This window comes from Coenobita brevimanus, chromosome 18 (genome assembly GCF_032717465.1).
Source record: "Coenobita brevimanus isolate Jiangsu-jjx chromosome 18, ASM3271746v2, whole genome shotgun sequence".
Classification (NCBI taxonomy): Eukaryota; Metazoa; Arthropoda; class Malacostraca; order Decapoda; family Coenobitidae; genus Coenobita; species Coenobita brevimanus.
This window is the reverse complement of record NC_136971.1, coordinates 541580-561565: the sequence shown is the minus strand read 5'-3', so window position 1 is coordinate 561565 and position 19986 is coordinate 541580. Positions and strand designations below refer to the sequence as shown.

General features: G+C 42.6%; 1 protein-coding gene across 1 annotated transcript; it reads right to left on the bottom strand.

Moving 5' to 3' along the window:
• Positions 1-1181: 1181 nt before the first annotated feature.
• LOC145391368 (uncharacterized) lies at positions 1182-19742 on the bottom strand. Its single transcript, XM_080265965.1, has 7 exons — positions 19384-19742; positions 15159-15822; positions 8781-8984; positions 7349-7479; positions 5568-5764; positions 3220-3451; positions 1182-1555 (listed from the first exon to the last, which is right to left on the bottom strand). The coding sequence occupies exons 1-7, from the start codon at positions 19740-19742 to the stop codon at positions 1225-1227; spliced, it is 2118 nt and encodes a 705-aa protein (XP_080122091.1). The 3' UTR covers positions 1182-1224.
• Between the last annotated feature and the right edge of the window lie 244 nt (positions 19743-19986).

Below are 19986 nucleotides of genomic sequence, written 5' to 3'. Positions count from 1 at the left end.
ATTCATGAGAGGATATTGAGGTGTGATGTGCAGAATAAATAGCCAAGGAAGGGTTGTTACGAAAACCCCAAGGCCACTTAGAATACGACCCCTACACAGGTTGACGAAGATGTGTGCCTCATAAAACCCCACAGAACACGAGGCCGAATCGTTTTTATCACAAAGATGACATTAGTTACGCTTGCACTGGCGTCATAAAATCCAAAATAAATAAATAAATAAATAAACTCCCTGACTGATGTGTAATAAAGTACGTTTACATAATTTTTTTCCGTTTTTTACATAATGCATTACACCTGACATTGCCTTATGTTTTGGTCCTTTTGAGGAGGGGGAGCGGGAAGAGGCTGGAGGAATTCCGACTCACCCCCTCTATGATGAATAAACAAACAAAAATAAAAACAATAAAAAGAAAACATCGAAAAAACTGAGAGAATAACGAGTCCTTTTCCAACATTCCTGCTGATGAATAGAGCTGTCCTGAAATTATAAAAAAAAAAAAAAATCTAAATTCAAGATAGTTTAATATCGTAATTGGGAAGGTTGTTAAGTTGGTGGATAATCCGCTCACAAAAAATACTGTCTTGGACCTATGAATTTGTACATTCTGGATAGTCAGTTTCATTACTTAGCTGGGAAGATTATTTGTTTCGTAAATAATCAGCTAATATCCTTGAGAAAAGAGTTCAGGTTATGGCTGAAATCAATGAATTCTTTTAACTAGGATCAGCGGGAGAGAGGAATTAGCACGAGATATTTTAGGACAGCGATGACACACCAACTGTTGCCAATGATTTTAGCTTTTTTGGAAGGTTTCAGTATCCTTTTCCTGTTTAAAAATTAACTATGTCGCTCGTGCCGTCCACCACTAATGCGGGTAAGAGAGGGAGGACTGAGAGTTGGATCGTGAAAAAACCACACTGGCCTCTGGAGGAACTAGAGCGTCAGGTATGCTGCAGTCCGGTGCGTGGTAGTGACTGCTGTTCTTTCACTTTAACTTGGCCTAGATTTTCGTCCTTTTTTCCAGCTTTCATCCTGTGTCTCGATGGAAGAATAGAACAATACTATGGCTCTACATCCTTTCCATAGCACTTCTTCGCGACTAGTGCTATGTTCCTTTATTGATTTCTTGCTACAGCTCAGCAGTCAAGATGGAGATATGTCAGTTTTTTAAACCAAGTTAAAGTGAAAAGGGTATGGTTGTTGACATGGATGCGAGTCTACTCACGAGGTTTGGGAGTGGACACGCATGTGGCGGTTAAGGTTGCCGGACTGGCTGAAGCGTAGGAGGCAGAGCTTACACTGGTAGGGCTTCTCACCGGAGTGGATCCTTAGGTGTTTGGTGAGCGTGGAGGAGTCGCTGAAGGCCTTCTTGCACATCCGGCAGCGGTAGGGTCGCTCGCCCGAGTGTGTGCGCATGTGCGTGGTGACGGAGGACGACTGTGAGAACTTACGGTCACAGATGGGGCAGCGGAACGGTTTCTCGCCGCTGTGGGTGCGGACGTGCGCCGTCAGGTTGGCAGCCTGGCTGAACGATTTGTTGCAGTCGTTGCATCTGAAACGAAACCCACTGTTAGTGTGGCCAGTCTATACAGCTACTGGCGAGGGATGCACTGACAGACTTAGGCTCGAGTCTCTATCGTAACTTAGATTACTGAAACAGCAAGAACAAGAGATATGGGAAGAACCTGCATCTTTTCTCGTCCTTCCTTAAAATAAATAATAAATAAATAAATAAAGAGCGTCAATAATAAGTCTCCCCTCCTATTTTGGTTTTTGCAGTAAGAACAAGAGACACTGTAATAATCAACAATACATTCCCTGTCTTTCCTGCATGAACAAATCTGATTTACGACAGAGAGTTGATCTTTGTCTGTAAATCTCTCCTCTGATATTTTCTTCATATTAGCACTTTCAAGCCGATGATGTATATTTATTTATTCTTGGTACCTCGAGATGAATTTATTAATTTGTCTTATCATGGACCTTTGGACGTGGACGAGATACATACAGCCTTCATTAACTTCAGCATGTTGGGGCTTTCCTAACATGAAAAACATCGACTGACGATTAACAAGAATAAACTATTTTTGAAAGTGAAAATGAAGAGGACACGTAACACTAGATTTTACTATTGCTAACTTGATACGCCACCTTTCATTACTTCTTTCTTTAAGAATGTGATGGTGATGATGATGATAATAATAATAATAATAATAATAATAATACCTGCAAGGGTCACTATTACAGGTAACCCTCACTGAAAGTCAGGGATGTGTTCCAAAACTATCAAAATCTTATCTTAGTGGTGCTCCAAATAGGGTGACGTATTATAATATATAATAATATATTGTATAATATATAATAATATATCATTGCTTCCTACCTCCCCATACTGTTATTTAGTTTAGGAGAGACGTCGATCTGGAGGCTTTAGATACTTTTCTTAAATCTCTCAAGTAGGAAATATCTTTTTCTAGTTGAATGCATTTGTCTGTAAGTATCAAAAAATACGTCATCGGAGAAAACTGTTTATTAGGCTTGTTCTTTTTCTTTGTTTCTTTTATTTATTATTATTATTATTTTTTTTACCGTGGACTTGACAGGAAAAGAGGATGGTCCATAATGACAACCTAAGTCTGGGTCTTTCAGTAGTGCAACAGCTACTGACTTGCATGGCTTCTCCTGCACTCCATGTGTGTTCTGACATGAATAGACAAGAGAATATTAACTCCTAGTATGCAACCTAAACTGCTTAAGGAGAGGCACGACGAAATCCATGCCAACGACTAACAAATTACAGATAAGGGAATATAAAGGCGTAAGGGCAAGATAGGGAGTTAGTACCTAGTCTCCTATACATGATAAGGAAGAGGCACTACAAAGTCTCCTATACCAATGATAACATGAACTGCTAACCTGTAAGGCTTCATCTATCTGTGTTCTGACACGAAATGAAAAGGCAGGAGAATATCGAGGCGTAAAATGCAAGTTATATTGCTAAAAAAGAGACACTACTAAGTCTCTTGTGCAAAATAAAGCAGAGCACTATAAAGCCTCCTGCGTCAACGAGAATACGTGCCACTTACTAACCTATATGGCTTCTTCCCACGTGCGTTCTGACTTAGAGAATATCATGGCATATATAAAAGATGAATCCCTAAGAAACGGGTGTTAGAAAGGCCTCCTGCGCCCTTAGAACACATGCCACTCACTAACCTGTAGGGCTTTTCCCCGCTGTGTGTTCTGAGGTGCGTCTTGAGCGTGGATGGCCTGGCGTACGTCTTACCACAGATGCGGCACAGGTTGGGCTTGAGTCCGTCTTGCGGCGTCAGGAGGGGCTTGCCGATGTCCAGGGTTGTGCAGGGGGGCGCCAACCCCGCACCGCCCCCGCCCAGCATCATACTCGGTCTCCGCCTCAGAGCGTTCAGGGTGGGAGACAGCTGGCCGCCTAGGGGAAGGATGTAGGGACGGAGAAGTAAGGCCTAGATTAATGCCTATCCACTGTACAAGGGTTATTAAGGCATACCTCTGATTTTTTACTTAGGGAGAATTTTGCATGAGGCTCGTTAGGGCAGACAGTCAGTTTTTCCTGAGTCCAAATCATTTCCTAGAATATAACACGCAACAGTCCGATTTATATCCATTTTCTCGAATGTGCTTTTGGATGAAGAGAGACACATGAAGCAAATTTTGCTATAAATTATGGAGAAAAGCACTTAGATTAATACCTTTAGACTGGACGAGGGTCAGTGAGGCAGACTTTCAATGCTTTACTATGTTCAAATCTTCCCCTAAAATACGAGTAGCAACTGTCGATTTTACATCCAGGTTTCCGATTGTATTGCTAAGGGAACAGGATTTAGGGGGAAGCAAATTACGTCCAAGAGTCTGGCCGGCCGAAGAATCGAACTTGAAGGGTTCCTAATCATCAGGATTGAGTATCACAAAATCGGCAATGGGTTTTCATAGTACCAGTAATTTCTGTCATAGTTGGGACGTTCAGCAATTACGTTTTAAATATGTAAACAGTTCCCTTTGACTTCCATATTTAACAAAACATATCCTTCCCACCTTTTAGTATACTCTTGTTACATCCAAATGCCTTTATTCAACTTAGGAAGGACCCCTAGTTGCGAAGGGGTTAATTAGGGAGAGATAAAGTCTCTATGCTAAGCTGACAATAGCCTCTGGATGTAGCAAAAATGAAAGAAGAACCATGTCATTGGAGTTAAAGGATTGACTGACCTCAGGGGGTATGATGGACTTGTAAGGACTAGAAATTAAATAGAGGAAGACAATCTAATAATTAAACTGGATGTAACCTACTCCTTCATGGCCTTGAACTGATACCAATAGACCTAAATGACCTGATGGGCTGAGGACATGGCGAAGGTAATGCACCCTGTGAAGATGGCCACTGAAGGCTGGACGGGATGTGTGTAATGAAAGCTGATGTCAAAATAATTCTCCAGCAACAACAATTATTTCTCCCCAGTTCATCTGATTCGATTTTCATGAGAGGTTAAATGGCCTAAAGTGAGAAGAATGGACCTAATCTTATGAAAAAGTTTTTGAATAGATGCTCTTAGACCTAATTCTGATTTGTTGAGATGTTTATGCTTGACACGACGTATATGGTAAAAAAAAAGTGTGTGTGTGTGTGTGTGTGTGTGTGTGTGTGTGTGTGTGTGTGTGTGTGTGTGTGTGTGTGTGTGTGTGCGCGTGCGTGCGTGCGTGCCTGCGTGTGTGTGGGGGGGGGGGAACTGAGACAGGACAAACGAAGCAGCACTGACAACTAAGCTCAAAGGGAAACGCAGCAAAACCATATCCTTATATGCTTGCAGTTAGTGTCGAATCCTAAGTGGCTTTTGAGGTTTCGTGACTTTCTCATGTAGCGATTCATTCTACACACTCCATCTCAATATCCTCTCAGATTTTATTGATACAAACTGTACCGATTTCAAAACAATCTAAATAACACACAAAGCAATGTTAAAGGTGTAATATACAAAATAAATCGCCGAGTAGGAGATACGACGAAGCCTCCTATGCTACTTACAAGGCACTTATTCCTACTACAGTACTTTCAGACGACTGTGTTCAGCTTTGGGGAGTCGTGCTGTAGTGAGGGATTCAATGGAGGGCACAATTAATCCCCCTAATGTAAAAAAAAAATCTCCACAAATCAGAATAAAACCTAAAAAAAGTGAAAAAAGGAACTACATCATCGGAGTGAAGGGATGACGGCCGCGTGGTTAAAACTGAGACATTTATTTCTCTGCATTTATTAGTGCTTTATTTATTTATCTATTTATGGGACACCTGTACTTGTTAGATTTAATTAGCCTGCATCCCACATTACCGAGTGTTGTCAGCATCGAAAAATAAAGCTTGGTCAGGTTCTCCCATCATCACAGTTCAGAAATTGGCCTAAAATATTAAGAGGTTTGTTCATATCCTAAAAAATTAAGGGGCTGGTCCATATCCTAAAAAATTAAGGGGCTGGTCCATACTTCTGCATTTACAGTTTTGATAATACTGGTTTTACTTTAATATATACTGACACTGCGAGGTGGGGGTGTTGTTGACGGAGTAGGGTGGCAGCGTGGGCGGGGGTGAGCCGGGCCGGGGGCGGAGGGGGGGCGGGGAGCGAAGACACAGGTCGCGGTGGTCCAGGGAGGTCACACTGGCGGGGTCCGATCTCAGGTCACCGCCGCCCCACGAGTATGACCCCACGCCGTAGCTCTGTTGACACGACCCGCTGCGAACACATCCGCAACAAGGTCAAAGGTCAGCATAAAGTTTCATCTCTCGTGCCGCTGAACTCCTCACCTAGATGACATGTATTTAAAATTATGCTTGCTACCTTCAGACGATTTGTTGAGAGACAGACAGACAGACAGACAGGAAGAGACAGACAGAGTGACAGAGTTTTCGAATATGCAAGGTTTGACATAGCCACTGCAAAACTGCTAGGGCATAACCTACTGATGATTAGGTCTATGTCATCTTTTTTTTTTTTTCCTTCATTGCATTCTAGACCCTACCTCACCCCATCTGCAAGAGGGGAGTGCTAAAGTGGGATAATGATGGTCAATCCTTCATTATCTCTTCACTTCTTGAGGGCCCTTCCAACATGACTACGAGTATAATTGTCTGGTAGCAGGAAGAATGTAATATAACAATACGGCATCGGACTGAGGGATTTCAGAGTGACAGGAAAAGAGAAGAGGTACACCTACGTATGGACATGTCTATTGAGAAGAAACAGCAGCCTCGACCCTCCCTGGACCCTCTTCGGAAAGCAAAGAGGGTCAGTGTCGGGCCGGAGCTGTTGTATCTTCCCAGTACTTATTATTTCCATATGTGGGTCTAATTCTTGCATTCGAGTAATATACGGTTCTGTAAAATCAGGAAACATATCTAGAAACCTTCCCAGATGTATATGTGTGTTATTAGTCATCTATTTCTTCACAGAGTTATATTCTGTTCAAATTCTGTTTACTTTACTCTCAAGTGTAACATCATAACTTATCCTACATAACGACAGGTCACAGATATCATAGTATGAGCTAGGAATTCAGAAGTTGCACTAGATAATATTCACACAATGACACGTTATCTGATAAAGCATCTCGTTTATATGATCTTATTACTTATAGCTTAAAACACAGTACAAATAACTTAGGAAAAAATAAATAAATGGGAACTGCTTCATTTCAGTAAGTCCTCGTTATATATTTCTTTTATTTACTTCCTTTTTTCAGTCACATTTACGGTATGTTAAAAAATACATGCTTATTAAAGTTCTGTTTCTACTTATAAAGCTGATTTGCCAGTTTCTCATTATGTATTCTGTAATTTATTGTATTTTAAAAAGTTTGGATGATTTTGAGCACATCATCGATATATAACAAGGATTCATCTGTCTTATAATGAAACATATAAACAAAGGGATATAAAATGAGGTAAACTGAGAAAGTGCAAGGTGAAATAAAGTTATGGGATGAATGATGTAGAGCTTTGGTGATAATGGTGCAGAGTAATGGTGATAATGATGGAAAGTAATGGTGATCATGCACGTGTAGAGTTACGGTGATCATGGCGTAGAGTTATGGTCACAATGGGCTTGAGTTTTGGTGATAATGATGTAGAGTTTTAGCGATAATGGCACAGAGTTTTGGTGTTTCAAATGACATGAGGAAGGAACAAAAAATCAATGAAAACTACGATGATGGAAGCTGAAGTGTCGATATCGTAGCTCACCTGACATCACATAAGGAGTGGACAAAACAAGAAGGTAAACTGAGATGATGTAATATGAAGTACAATTATCTTGGCTCACCTGACATCAGCCCACCTGTATGACATAGGGAGGGGGCTGACGAGACCGGTGGCGGAGTGCTGCGGGTACCCAACTCCGCCCACGGGGGACACGGCCCCCCCTTGCCCACCCGCCGCACAGCTCGTGGACCACTGCAGGTAGAGGGGTACAGGCAGCGTCACCAACAGAGACAGATTCATAACCCGAATTCTCTTTGCCGATTTCGTAACACCTGATCCCTAGCGACTTCATTTGCATATATCACGCTAGTATTCTCTTCTGTGTCTCTTATACCTCCAGAACATCAAAACATATCGCATAAATAGCATACAAAGGGATGTTAACCTTCCATATGCATAAACAGATACCAAGCAAGAAGTGCTCAGAGGCCTCCTTATAGTTCACAAGAATATCGGCCAAGACGGCATTGTAAGTCTCGTGGCATCTCATTCTTAGCGATTTGTTATGTCTAGTACACCTCGGTCTTCTACTTTTCATGGAATTTATATATCTAATACGAGAGGACACTGAAATGTGATGTGCAGAATAAATCGCTGAGGGATAGGTACAACGAAGTATCCCACAACACCTCTTCATACAATACAGCCCTACTGTCCTAATCATAAAGTTGGATTGTTTTTACTTGATGGGACTGGACCACTGCCACAACTTGAAGCCTAAGTTGTGATCAAGGTACATACATACATAATTATATACATACCGATATAGGGCTGAAAAGAAAAAAAAAAAGTGTCCTGGTACTGAACAGGTAATGAAAAAATTGAACCCCATCCTAGGACTGAGTCCGTGGGGGTATGGTGGATATTAAGGTCTAGTGAGATACCTGGGTGGAAACGAGACACCGCCATGCAGGTGCACGGGATGGCAGTGCTAATACTACCCCAAGGGGTCGGTGACATGTCCTCGGGATAATTTAAGATAAAATTCTACATAATGTTGTATTCTGATGCAATCTCGAGACCTAAAACAGAAATGCCTATCACACAATTTTCCTGATTTTTCTACCAGTTAGAACATTTATTAGAGTAAGTAAGGTTAAATAATTTTAACACTTGTTAATGTTTTAAGTTATTCAAACAGTTTCTTGTTGAAGTTACGTTTTAACTGACTCAAGTTAGGCATCGAAAAATGATGATATCAGGATATACACTTAGCGTCTCAGGCAGTGACTGTACCAAACAGATGATCGCACCGTATTTTGATGTAGGGATTTACACATCTACATATAAATAGAGGCCTTTGGAAACTAGTGATTAAATGAGTCCTGACACAACATAAAAATATAGCTGATCAGTGAACAAAGTGGCTGATAGACATGATATTGAGGTGAACTCGGCTCTGAGAGTATATACACATAATATAATGATATGCATACAAGGTGTTCCTCTGCTAGTGTACAAGAAGCTCTGCACAGGTGTGTGGTTGGTCTGACCTGATGCTGAAGCGACTGTTCCGGCGAGTAGCCCATGTTGACGTTGGACACACCCATGGTCATGTTCATCGACACGTTCACGCTCATGGCCGGGAACACGTGGTGGGGGGGTGCGGGGGAGGGGTAGGCCGATGGGGGGTCCTGGTAGCCCCCACCTGAGTAGCAACCCCCGCCCCCCATACCCCCCATCATGCTAGGTAGAGTCTGTGGAAGGGGGAGGGGGACGAAGTGGAAGGAGGGAGTTGGGGTGGGGATAGGAGAGGATGGAATAGGGAAGGTAATGGAATGTGAAATGTACATGTGAGACAGACAGATAAATAGAGGAGTGGGAGGAAGTGGGGTGTAAAGAAGGAAAGAAAGCGTAAGAATGGAGGGAAGAGAGGAAATAAAAAGGTAAGATTTTAATTACGGAGGTAAGGGAGAGTGAGGAAAGAACAAAGGATAATGAAGATACGAAAGAAGAAGAGTGAGAAGACAAGAAAGAAAGAGGGAGAGAAAATAGGAAGGAAGGGGGAGAGAGAGGAAGCAGAGAAAAGGAGTGAGGGGAAGGACGGAAAAGTGAAGAAGGAAGAGGCAGGAGGGAATGAGGGGAAAGAGGAAAAAGAAGCAAGAGGAAGGTGGGAAAAGAGAGGGAGGGAAAGGAGGGAAGAGGGAGGGAGGGAGGGGAAGAGGGAGAAGGAAGGGGGAGGAGAAGGAAGGAAACGGAAGAAGATAGTGAAGGTGAAGAAAGAATGGAAAAGAAAAAGGAACGAAGGGAGAAATTGTATGAGATAAGGAGATAAGATTCCATGAGAATGAAGAGGACAGATAACAGGAGAGAGAGAGAGAGAGAGAGAGAGAGAGAGAAGGGGGGGGAGGTAGGGAATAAGAGAACAGAAAAGGGCGCACGGAATTACAACATACAAAAATGACAAATGAATAAATAATGGTTTTACATGAGAGAATGGAGAAGGGAAAGAATAATGAAAAATCAGGGCAGACAGAATTTTAAAAAATCGGAAATGTGAAATACGAAGGAAGGAAATCGGATGGTGGAAAAGAATGTCATTACACAGCACAGGGAATGAGAGTGTGAATGGGAGAGGAGTGGAGAGTGGTAGGGAAGAGAGTAGGAAGGAAGAGGGGTGGAAAATGAAAGAATCGATTAATCCTTTTGTATTTCTGATAACCACAAACGCAGTCTCTAACCATCTGATAAAATATTCACACATTTAAGAACTAACTCCTTTGTGTAAGATGCACATTTCGTCTCATCGAAATTGTTTCATCTTTACAGTTTTCCAGGTTTTGCAATTCTCACGGCTTGTTTTTTTCAAAGTCGTGTGACACTCTCCTCAAACATATAACACTCTCTTTAAAAACAACTGGTAATAAGTAATTGATGGAAAGCGTGGTAGTGAGTGGTATATTAATTTTAACAATGTTTAACGAGTGAAGATGTCAGCTCTAGCTCAACGTTGTTCTAAGAATTCCAATCTTCTGCATTCATTGGCGGCAGGGGCGTAACCAGCATTTTAAAAACGGAGGGGAAGGGTGTTCTATTAACAAAAAGGTCCTTGACAAAGAATGCAGAGAGGAAGTGGAGAGAAAGGAATGGATAGCATGAAGTTATATTATGATTCATCAGAGGTCTTCTCAAAAATTTCCTGTTGATGCTTAGAATAATATGAGACACTAAAAGCTAAGAGTTTTATGTTATATCCATCAAGTGGGAAGGAAGAGGGTTTCCAGGCAATTTCCCATTCCCTCTGAAAAAAAAAAAAAATGCAAACGCCCTTACATGGACTGACTCCACATTAGTAATTTGTAGTCAGGGCGTCAGCATGCCTAAGCTGACAGAGGACTGGCATCTTTCTTTGACATATATAACTCTCTCTGATATGATGGGTCAAGGATGAAAATAACTGATAATGTCCTAGGTGTGAAGTGGACGGTGTGGAATATTAGAACTTATTTTTGAACGTACATTGTCGAGATCAGTACTGCAAATTCCTAGACACACACTAACCGAACAACATTTTTTAATCATTACAGTTCTAACTTAAACCGAAATTCGTTTTGGCTTTCTCTTATTTTACTGAAGAATAATCTACTCGCCATACCAGTCTACCAAATACTTATTACGACTACCAGCTTCTTCTTATTTATCTACAAAGCTTTACTGTAGGGATTGATTAAGTACTGTATGCCACCGTCGTGTGTTTTAACCCTTTCAGTACAAACAGGTGTCTCCAGAGCTGAGTAAAATCGCCTGGTGTTTACAGAAATGAACTAGAGCACACGTCACCGCACTGAATGGATTAACGAAGCATCTCATTAGCACATTTATTCTCAGAACTGCCTCCTAAGCCAAATATTATCGTCTACAGGTACCAAGATTTACACCGGAATATAGAAGACGTGATGGTAGTGAAGGGAGTCACGAACTGTACCGTAGCATGCAATTATACCTCAGATAAAGTGGTGACAATAGACCCTACCTGTATTACCGCTTTATTTACCACTTGCTTGTATGAAACAGCTGGGCCTGCATTCTCGTCACTTAAGGGATCGTATTCTAAGTGGCTTTGGAAATTTCGTAGCACCTCTTCCTCTGTGATTCGTTTTCCCTGTTTTCCCATAATATCATCTTGTGTTTTACTGATACGATTATTTTAAAACGATGTAAACCGCATGCGAGAATACTACGATGTGGTGCTAGATAAATCGCTAAGAACAAAATGCCACGAAGTTTCCTATGCCACCTAGAATGCGACCCAAGTATGCTCCCTAACACCTCTTCCTAAACAACTTATTTCACCCCATATTGCACTTTAATACTCTCTTGTAAGTTATTTATGTAATGTACAAAAATAGACAGGCTGGTGGTCCGGTGGGTCAGGGCGCTACATACGAGGAGCAGTTCGGGTTTATTGCTCACATAATGCCACTCAAGGAGAAATGAGGCTGGTCACCCTTGCCTTAAATATCCGGACTAAGTAGCCTAGCCCCGGGTCACTACGCTCCTGATGAGGTAAAAAGGCGGAGGGGAGGAGGGGGCTGGATTATGGATGGCTGGGTGAACGAGAAAAATAAATCGCTAAGGAAGAGGTGCTAAAAATTCCCAAGTCCACAAGGATACGACCCCTAAATTCTGGTATTGAGTTTTCTTCGCCAGCTTTACTCATGAAAGTTAAATTGAAGATGATCTGTGTTGCTTAGGCTTCGTTGTCGCTATAGTTATTAGTATGCGGAACAAGATATTAAGAAGCAGAATTTGTTAGTCACTAAATCTGGTGTAATGATGTTAAGGAGATATGGACTTGAGTTGTCTGTATAAGTAGGTCATTATACGCCTATGCTTATGTAAGAGGCGCTTTATTAATACTGTTAGCTGCTGTATGTTCCTGGAAGGCCCTGGTGATGATGCGCTGAAGAGAAAAGTTGCGTTAGTTGTAATTTCTGTATTCAGTGTTTATTAGTAATGCTATTTATCGTCGCTTGCAACCAGTGCAAATACAATCATCCCCCCGTTTACTCGCTCTCCATACACACACACACACACACACACACACACAAACGCAGCTTGGCCCCTCGTCATATAAAAGCTGACAGGTTAACCACATTTCGAGCCAGAACATCCCTGTATGAACCCAGCTTGCTTACTTGTATGCCTTTTAAGGATATAACCTATTCTTCAGAGGTAAAACGGGTTCAAAGAAAAAAGTGACATTACAGAAGCTTAAATTAAATAATTTGGTTCTTACCAGGATTAAACTGACACATTTCTGGGATGATCCTGCAACTGCCTGCACCACAGTGCACCCAGGAGTAGTTTGGCTTTCTCCTGTATTTTGTTTTTCTCTTGGAAGGAACAGTAATAGAGGGCCCACGGCCTTTGGTTCCTTCTTCTTCGCAAAAACAAAAACAAAAAAGTATAGCAAACACAACCCTGTGGTAGACTGGCCATGCAAGCATTTGGATAATACTCTGTGGGCCGGTGCTTTTGTTCGTTAGTACACCGATAACCTGTGGTGTGTACTTGCAGGTGTTATTTCCTGTAGAACATCTTGGAGCGGGCCTTTGAACGTCTCGGGATAGTTTTTTCTGTCGCTCAACGCAGACTTCTTTTTTTTCTTTTACGTTCTATATACAGAATTTTACACTTGACTGCGATACTCGACTATAGCCCACACCGGTAGGACGTGTGAGTGCAGGTGGAAAGAGTGGAGACAAAGTGAGTGGAGATGTATCATCGTGGTGACACACAGCAGGATGAAAGAGGGATGCGTGTAGTTCATTCCTGGCCAGAGATAATGGGGTATCACGAGAAGCCATATTAAATTCAGGAAGCAGAAATCAACCAAGATGCGTAACTTGATAATCTGCAATTGGTCACAGATACTGGAGTGTCGAAAAAAATTATATGAAGGATATGGAAGTCAGCCGAGTTATGAAACTGGATGGAGTAGCAAAACCTGGATGAATTACGTCGAGATGGCAAACTGAACAACAAATCCAGATAAAGCGAACTGAATTGAGTCCAAAGATGGGGTAGAGTAACACAGATGGATATTCCCCTAAAATTTCCCATCTCTCCCCTCTACATTCTTCCCTCTTGTCCTATCCGTCTTCTCCTCTCCTCGTCTCCTCCCTCCTCTCTCTTCCTTCATTCCCAACAGCTTATCACATTATATCTTCACTCCCTTCCTCCCTTCTGCTTCTCTCTCCTGTCACGCGAGATTTTGTCCTCTCCCGAGCCAGACGCGAGATTTTGCACGTGCAAGCAGTGACAAAAAACAGGGAAGTGATCATGGAAGTGAAAAAGTCACTACATGACAGTAGTGTGATACCAACTCTAACGTATGAAAGTGAAGCTTGGACCTTGCTGGAGGGACAGAAGTCAAGAGTGAAAGCAGTGGAAATGAGTTATTTGAGAGGAGCCTATGGAGTCACATGGAGAGACAGACTTACAAATGAGGATGTGAAGGATCGTTGCGATGTGGATGTGGATGTGATAGGAAGCGTTAAGAGAAACACACTGAGGTGGTTTGGCCATATGGAGAGGATGGAGAGTGAGAGACTGACGAGGAGAGTGTACGTGAGTGAGGTGGAGGTGCGGAGAGGGAGGGGGAGGCCAAGGATGAGATGGAGGGATGGAGTGGAGAGGTATATAAGAGAGGAAGGTGTGAGCTGGGAGAGGGGCAGTAAAATGGCGGGGGACAGGGTGACATGCAGGTGATTTGTTTGTGGCCACCCCTTACGGGATTAAGGCGTCTGGTAATAGTTAGATAGATAGAAAAAAGAGAGGACTAGTGATACTGGGACGCCGTGACGTTACCATGATGTAGCAGACTGTAAACATCAGAGGAGTTTTCGGCATACTCAAGGCCGCGCACACAGAGACAGCATCGCGTAAGTAGAAAATAATACTTTTTTTCACCTTTACCTGGCCTAGTTTTTTGTTGTTTTCCAACTTATTTCACATAGCCCATTAGCAAAGAAACACAGTGCTGCAACCCTCCGTCTCTCCATAGCACATGTCCATGACTAACATCATATTCTACCTTTGATCCTGTGTTACAACTCAGCGCTCAAGATGGAGAGATGTCAGTTTTGCGCCAGGTTAGAGTAATTAGGTCATAGTCACTGCTGAGTCCGTCACACGAATATATAAGAGAAGTGTAAGTAACAAACGCGTAAACGGTGGGATGATTGTACAGTCTATTATTTGCATGCCACTGAATCTCTGTGAACCACTGCTAGTGCTACATTATGTTAGAAAGTTTACTTTTGGATAATGATTTTGCAGGAATGAAATCTGCTGATCTTACGTGCAGCAATAGTACTACAAAATGCTCTTGAAATACTGCAAAGCTAGAGGAAATTTTTCTCAAAGCTATCAGCCTCTACTGTTTACTCTGTACTGTAAAATTAGACTCTGGTGTAGCTACATGTTAGGAAGCTGATACAATATTTATTGGCGGGAAATTACAAGGACGGAAGCAGTACGATGATTGTACCATGATTTACTGGACGAAGAAAAATGCTTTAGCAATACCGCACATTTGGCCGTATTCTAGGTGACATAGGAAGCTTCATAGTACCTCTCCCTTAGCAGTTTATTCTGACTATTACACCTCGGCATTCTCTTGTAGGTTGTGTATATCGTTTCACCATCCACAAACAAAAAGATACTAAGGTGTAATGCGGAGTACAAATCGCTAAAGAAGAGGTGCTACGAAATCTCTAGAGCCACATCGAATACGACTCATTTAGTGAGAGGTAAGTAACAATTTGGGTGAAGGGCTGTATATTGGTTTGACGTGATACTTGTACAACGCTACTGCCGATGTACTGCAGGGTGCTGGCACAGGGAGGCTACTGTCACCACCTTACCTGGGTCTGCTGGTAAGACGAGTATGGCGACAGGGACGGCGGCGGAGGCAGTAGGGGACCTCCCAGAGGACTAGAGTACCCGGATGAACTCATTGAAGGCAACGGACCCCCAAGGGGAGCCAATCCACCCCCGCAGAAGGAACCCAGAGTGCTTCCGAAGGATAAGGAACCGACGGAGCCTAAGGATTGGGTGCCTGACGAGGGGGGAGGAGTGGTGGCTCCGACAGGATCCGACAGCACCACGGGGTCCCCAAGTGTGGTGGAAGGGGTCATGTGGGCGTCTGTGGGCGGGGACGGGACGGGGATGGGTAGGACCGGTTCGGGAAGGGCTGTGTCGGGGGGCGGTGAGGGGGCGGAGAGGGGAGCTAAGGGCAGGTAGGTGGGAGTGTGAGGATAAATAGGGTAGGAGGAAGGGGAGTAAGGTGGAGGTGGGTGAAACGGTGGGAGTGGTGGGTGTGTAGGAGGTAGTGGTGGGGGTGTAATAGGTGCGTGTGTGGAGGGTAGGGGTGGAGGGGTGAGGTGTGGGTCGTGTGGTGGGGGAGGCGGTGGAGGAGGTGGGGATTCACAAACCTGATGAGGATGTACCACTGCATGTTTGAGGGAGAGGAGGACGTCAGCCATGTGGTCTCCCTTCTCCTTCCCCAACATACCACTGGCGTCCCTGCTGGTGACGTGGAGATAAAGAGGGTATGCCAGTCAGATGACCTACGCTCGAGCACAAAAGTTCGCCATGTATTAAACCACTTCTGCCTGTCATTTTCCTATGCAGTACTAGCTGAGAAGGGCTTGGTATGCATCTCTGCCCAAGAATGATGTTCTCTGATATGATGCGCCAGGGAGGAATGTGATGGGTTTATCTTAAGTGTGTGGTAGAAGCAGTGGAATAATAGGCCAACTTTTGTCCCTGGCAACTATTGGCAACAAATATTCTGTCATCTCTCCACTTTTTTTTTACACTGAAAATTAGTCTTGAATCCGGGGTAAATGATACGATACTGCAATCCAGGTGGCACAGGAGACTTCCTGACACTTCTTCCGTAGTATTTATTTTACATATTACACCTTTTTTACCCTCTTGTACGTTACAGAGGTCAACCATGTCGGTACTAAAAATGCATGACAGAAGGGAATATCAAGGTGTAACAGGCATAATGAATTACCAAGAAAGCTTCAACAAGACCCATCTAGCCACCCAGCATCCAGCAGGCCTAAGGTTTTGTCATAAAGCCACGTGTGTCAGTTGCTGCAGATTCACCAGACTGATTTGCAGTGTCCATGGAGAAAGAAGCGACAAGACTTTTGTTGCTGATAGGATATTTTAATTATACATTCACACCACGCCATAGCTACACTACACTGTTTTGCACAAGTACACACACACACACACACACACACACACACACAAACACTACATATACTGTATACAGCATATATATATATATATATATATATATATATATATATATATATATATATATATATATATATATACTGTGTGTATATATATCAGGTATTGGTAAAATACCTAAATATATGGAGGGAAAAAAATAGAGACAAAGGGAGAGACAACAAGTACAGTTGCGGACAACAGTATCTCTCCAAATTGTTATCGGACAGTAACGAACCTCTTACACGCATTATTCCGAAAAGTTTGTTAGGTTCCTAAGATCACATTACTGAGTTTCGACAGTCATTGTTTACTGTCTCTATTGCTGTTGTTGTTGCTTTGGTGTCATGCTCATCTGGACGTGAACAAGGTGGGCTACTGCTGCAGGATGAAACTGGCCATCGGCAGTCCACTACCCTCCTTGTGGGGGAGAGGGAGGAAGTTGAGGGAAGTTTGAAAAAATGGGCAGCGGGGATGCCCGGTTATATAAATGGCACTCTCAGGCATCGCTTTCCAGCACTGTTAATATTTGTATTGAAGTGTTTCGATATTGATGTCCGCAACTGTGCAGCCTTGACTGTAATAATATTACTCTACTAAGATTAAGCTTATTGAATGAACTATATTACTACGATCAATCATTTAATTTCATTTTAATTTCAGTAAGCTTACCCTGTACCATACCCGTACTATACCTGTACCATTACTTGCCCAGTACAAGTTACAGTAACCATTCTTTATGAAAAAAGACTCATGGTAGTATAATGCACTCTAAATTAGAATTACACTCCGTCGCAGCTCACTCCCTTACAGACCGGTCTTTACTCCCTCACTCTAACTCCACCACCCGTAACCATAATTCTGATTTGGAATGGATTATAGTTACAGGAGTTAGAGTGAGATGCAGATGCGGAAGGGTGTGCGTCGTGGTCATGTATATAACTTGGTATGAACTAATGTTACATGATGGGAGCAACCACATTACACCTTACCGTCTTCTACTGTCATGTTAGTATGGTACTTATGCCTAGTAATTACTACTGTATGCGTAATTTACAAGCATCTGGCACTAAGGAGCATATCATAAAAAACTATGTAGGTGTTGATAACTATTTATTATTCCCAGAAGCAAAACCTGTAAAATGCAACAGTACAAAAATCATATTCTACTTGAGCCTTATAACTAAATACAGCGTATTCAGTAATTCATTTGTACAGAGAAGATTATAGTACCAAGGAAACAGTAACCTTTTCGAACCGATGATGCGTTTTATGCATTCTTCTTACCACTATGCTCAACTTAGGAAGGTCTCTCGTACTGAAGGGGCTTTTTAAGACTATGTTTAACCCCTTCAGTTCGAAAAAGACTCTCCTAAGCTTCATCAGATCGTGTAGCAGCAAGAATAGAGTACAGGTGACATCCTCGGTGTAAAGAGGTTAAGATCTACCGTCTCAGTTCCCACTACACCCACCACCAAAGCTGTGTATATATTGTTTTACCCTTGCACTACTTGACATCGTAGTTTTATTGATTCTTGCTACCTTCAAAAGATTCTATTGAACTTAGGTTAGGCCTCTCGCACTGAAGGGGTTAAGTAAGGCAATACCCAACCCTTCAGTTCGAAAAATCTCTTCTAAGTAAAACGTCGTCTCTGGAGGCAGCAAGAATGAAATATACAATGCGTCAGTTGTAAGTGTCCACGGTTAACAGTGGCACTATTTACTCTACAGACAGAAGTAGAAGCAAGAGAGGAGAATTCTGTATGGAAATACATTACAGATGAACCTGCGGACACGAGGGAATTACGGAACACGATGGTCCATACATTGCGCCCCCTTTGTTCCTCAGCTGCTGAATTTTCGTGTGTTGCGAGGACGGCTCAGTCAGAGTTCCTTATGTCTACCCAGAATAATTTTCTATTTCTCATAACCCTTTTCATGCATTATAATGTTTGCTTTTTACATTCAATGACTGAATGGTTGATTATTAGTATCATGAGACAGCCAAAATCTCTGCGCTCTTACTTCAGCATATTGAGCAGTCCCCGCAAAACACAAGATAGCCCAGGCCGGGATGCAGTAAACGGATCATCCTGTGCTAGTATATAATAATCTAAAGATTGCGACTCTGGCATTACATGCACCTTTATTCCCAGTTCGTCCTCTTCTAGTTTCAGTTCGTGTGTGTGTGTGTGTGTGTGTGTGTGTGTGTGTGTGTGTGTGTGTGTGTGTGTGACACTCCCAACACTCATTAGATCGGATCGGATGGTAGGCTGAGGTATAAACCTTTAAGAAGCACTTCAGTTTGCGGTAGTGAGTTAAACTAATACGGCAGAATTTTGCAACACAGTATACTGCAAAAAGAGCACTGGGAATTAAGGCAAGCGAGTAAGCGACAGATTGAAACAAATACGTAGGTTAGATGCTACTGAAGACAGACTGGTTTGAACCCCTCATAATTCATGAGTCTGTGCAAGTTTTGGTCATCTGATTTATTAGTAGCATTGTAACTACTGTAATTACATGGCAAATATTCTAATAAGCTTAAGCAATGTCACCACGGAACTACAGGAGAAAGGACGGTGAACGTGATGATATCCTTTGCTGATGATCCGTTTTTAGAGTCAAACTGGTTTATCTTTCAGTCACTTATATTGAAATTATATATATATATATTTACCTTCTTGTAAAAAACATTAGTCTGAAGGTTTACCACGTTATCTTGTTTTAAGCCTCAAATCCCTCCATAAGCTTTGTTTTATCAGTATCTCTTTATAAATGAAATTTTCTGATATCCCTTTGTACAATGAACTGTACTGATGTTCTATATTTTCTTACTTGTAAGGCGCATGAGGAGAGAGTGTGACGAAATTTGGCAGAGGTTCCAGATCGAAGAGTGGCGGGAAGGCGGCCGTGGACGATGACACGGACGAAGGTTGAGTCTGCATGTGTGTGGCCGTGTACAGTGCGTCCGTGGGGGCATCAGGCGGGGTACGTGGGGTGCCAAAGTCGTCCGTGTGTGGGGCAGGTTGCAGGGGTGATCTTGGGGGTGGGTAGGCGGGCGGTGGGTGTAGGGGCGGGCTGGGTGCTGTGAGTGGGCGTAATGGTGTCAGCAGGGCAGGTTGTCCACACGTAGGGGACAACGGACGCCAGCAGTCTGTGTACGCCGGGTTGTTAGGTACGTAGCAGCTATCCATCTTGATTTTTTTTTCTGCTTTTTTTCTTAATTAGTGATGCTGATGTTGTATGCGTCCCGTTTCACTTACTCAACCATTGTGAATCTTACCTGCGTCGCAAGACGCCAGGTATATGAGACTGGTACTTGCTTGCTTCTTTGTTTTTGTTCCTTTCTGGGTATAATGACAATTATCTTCGCACCCTCGTAAAAACACCAGTGATGACGCCTGTAAGAGATGTGGCAAATTTAAACATATAACGTAT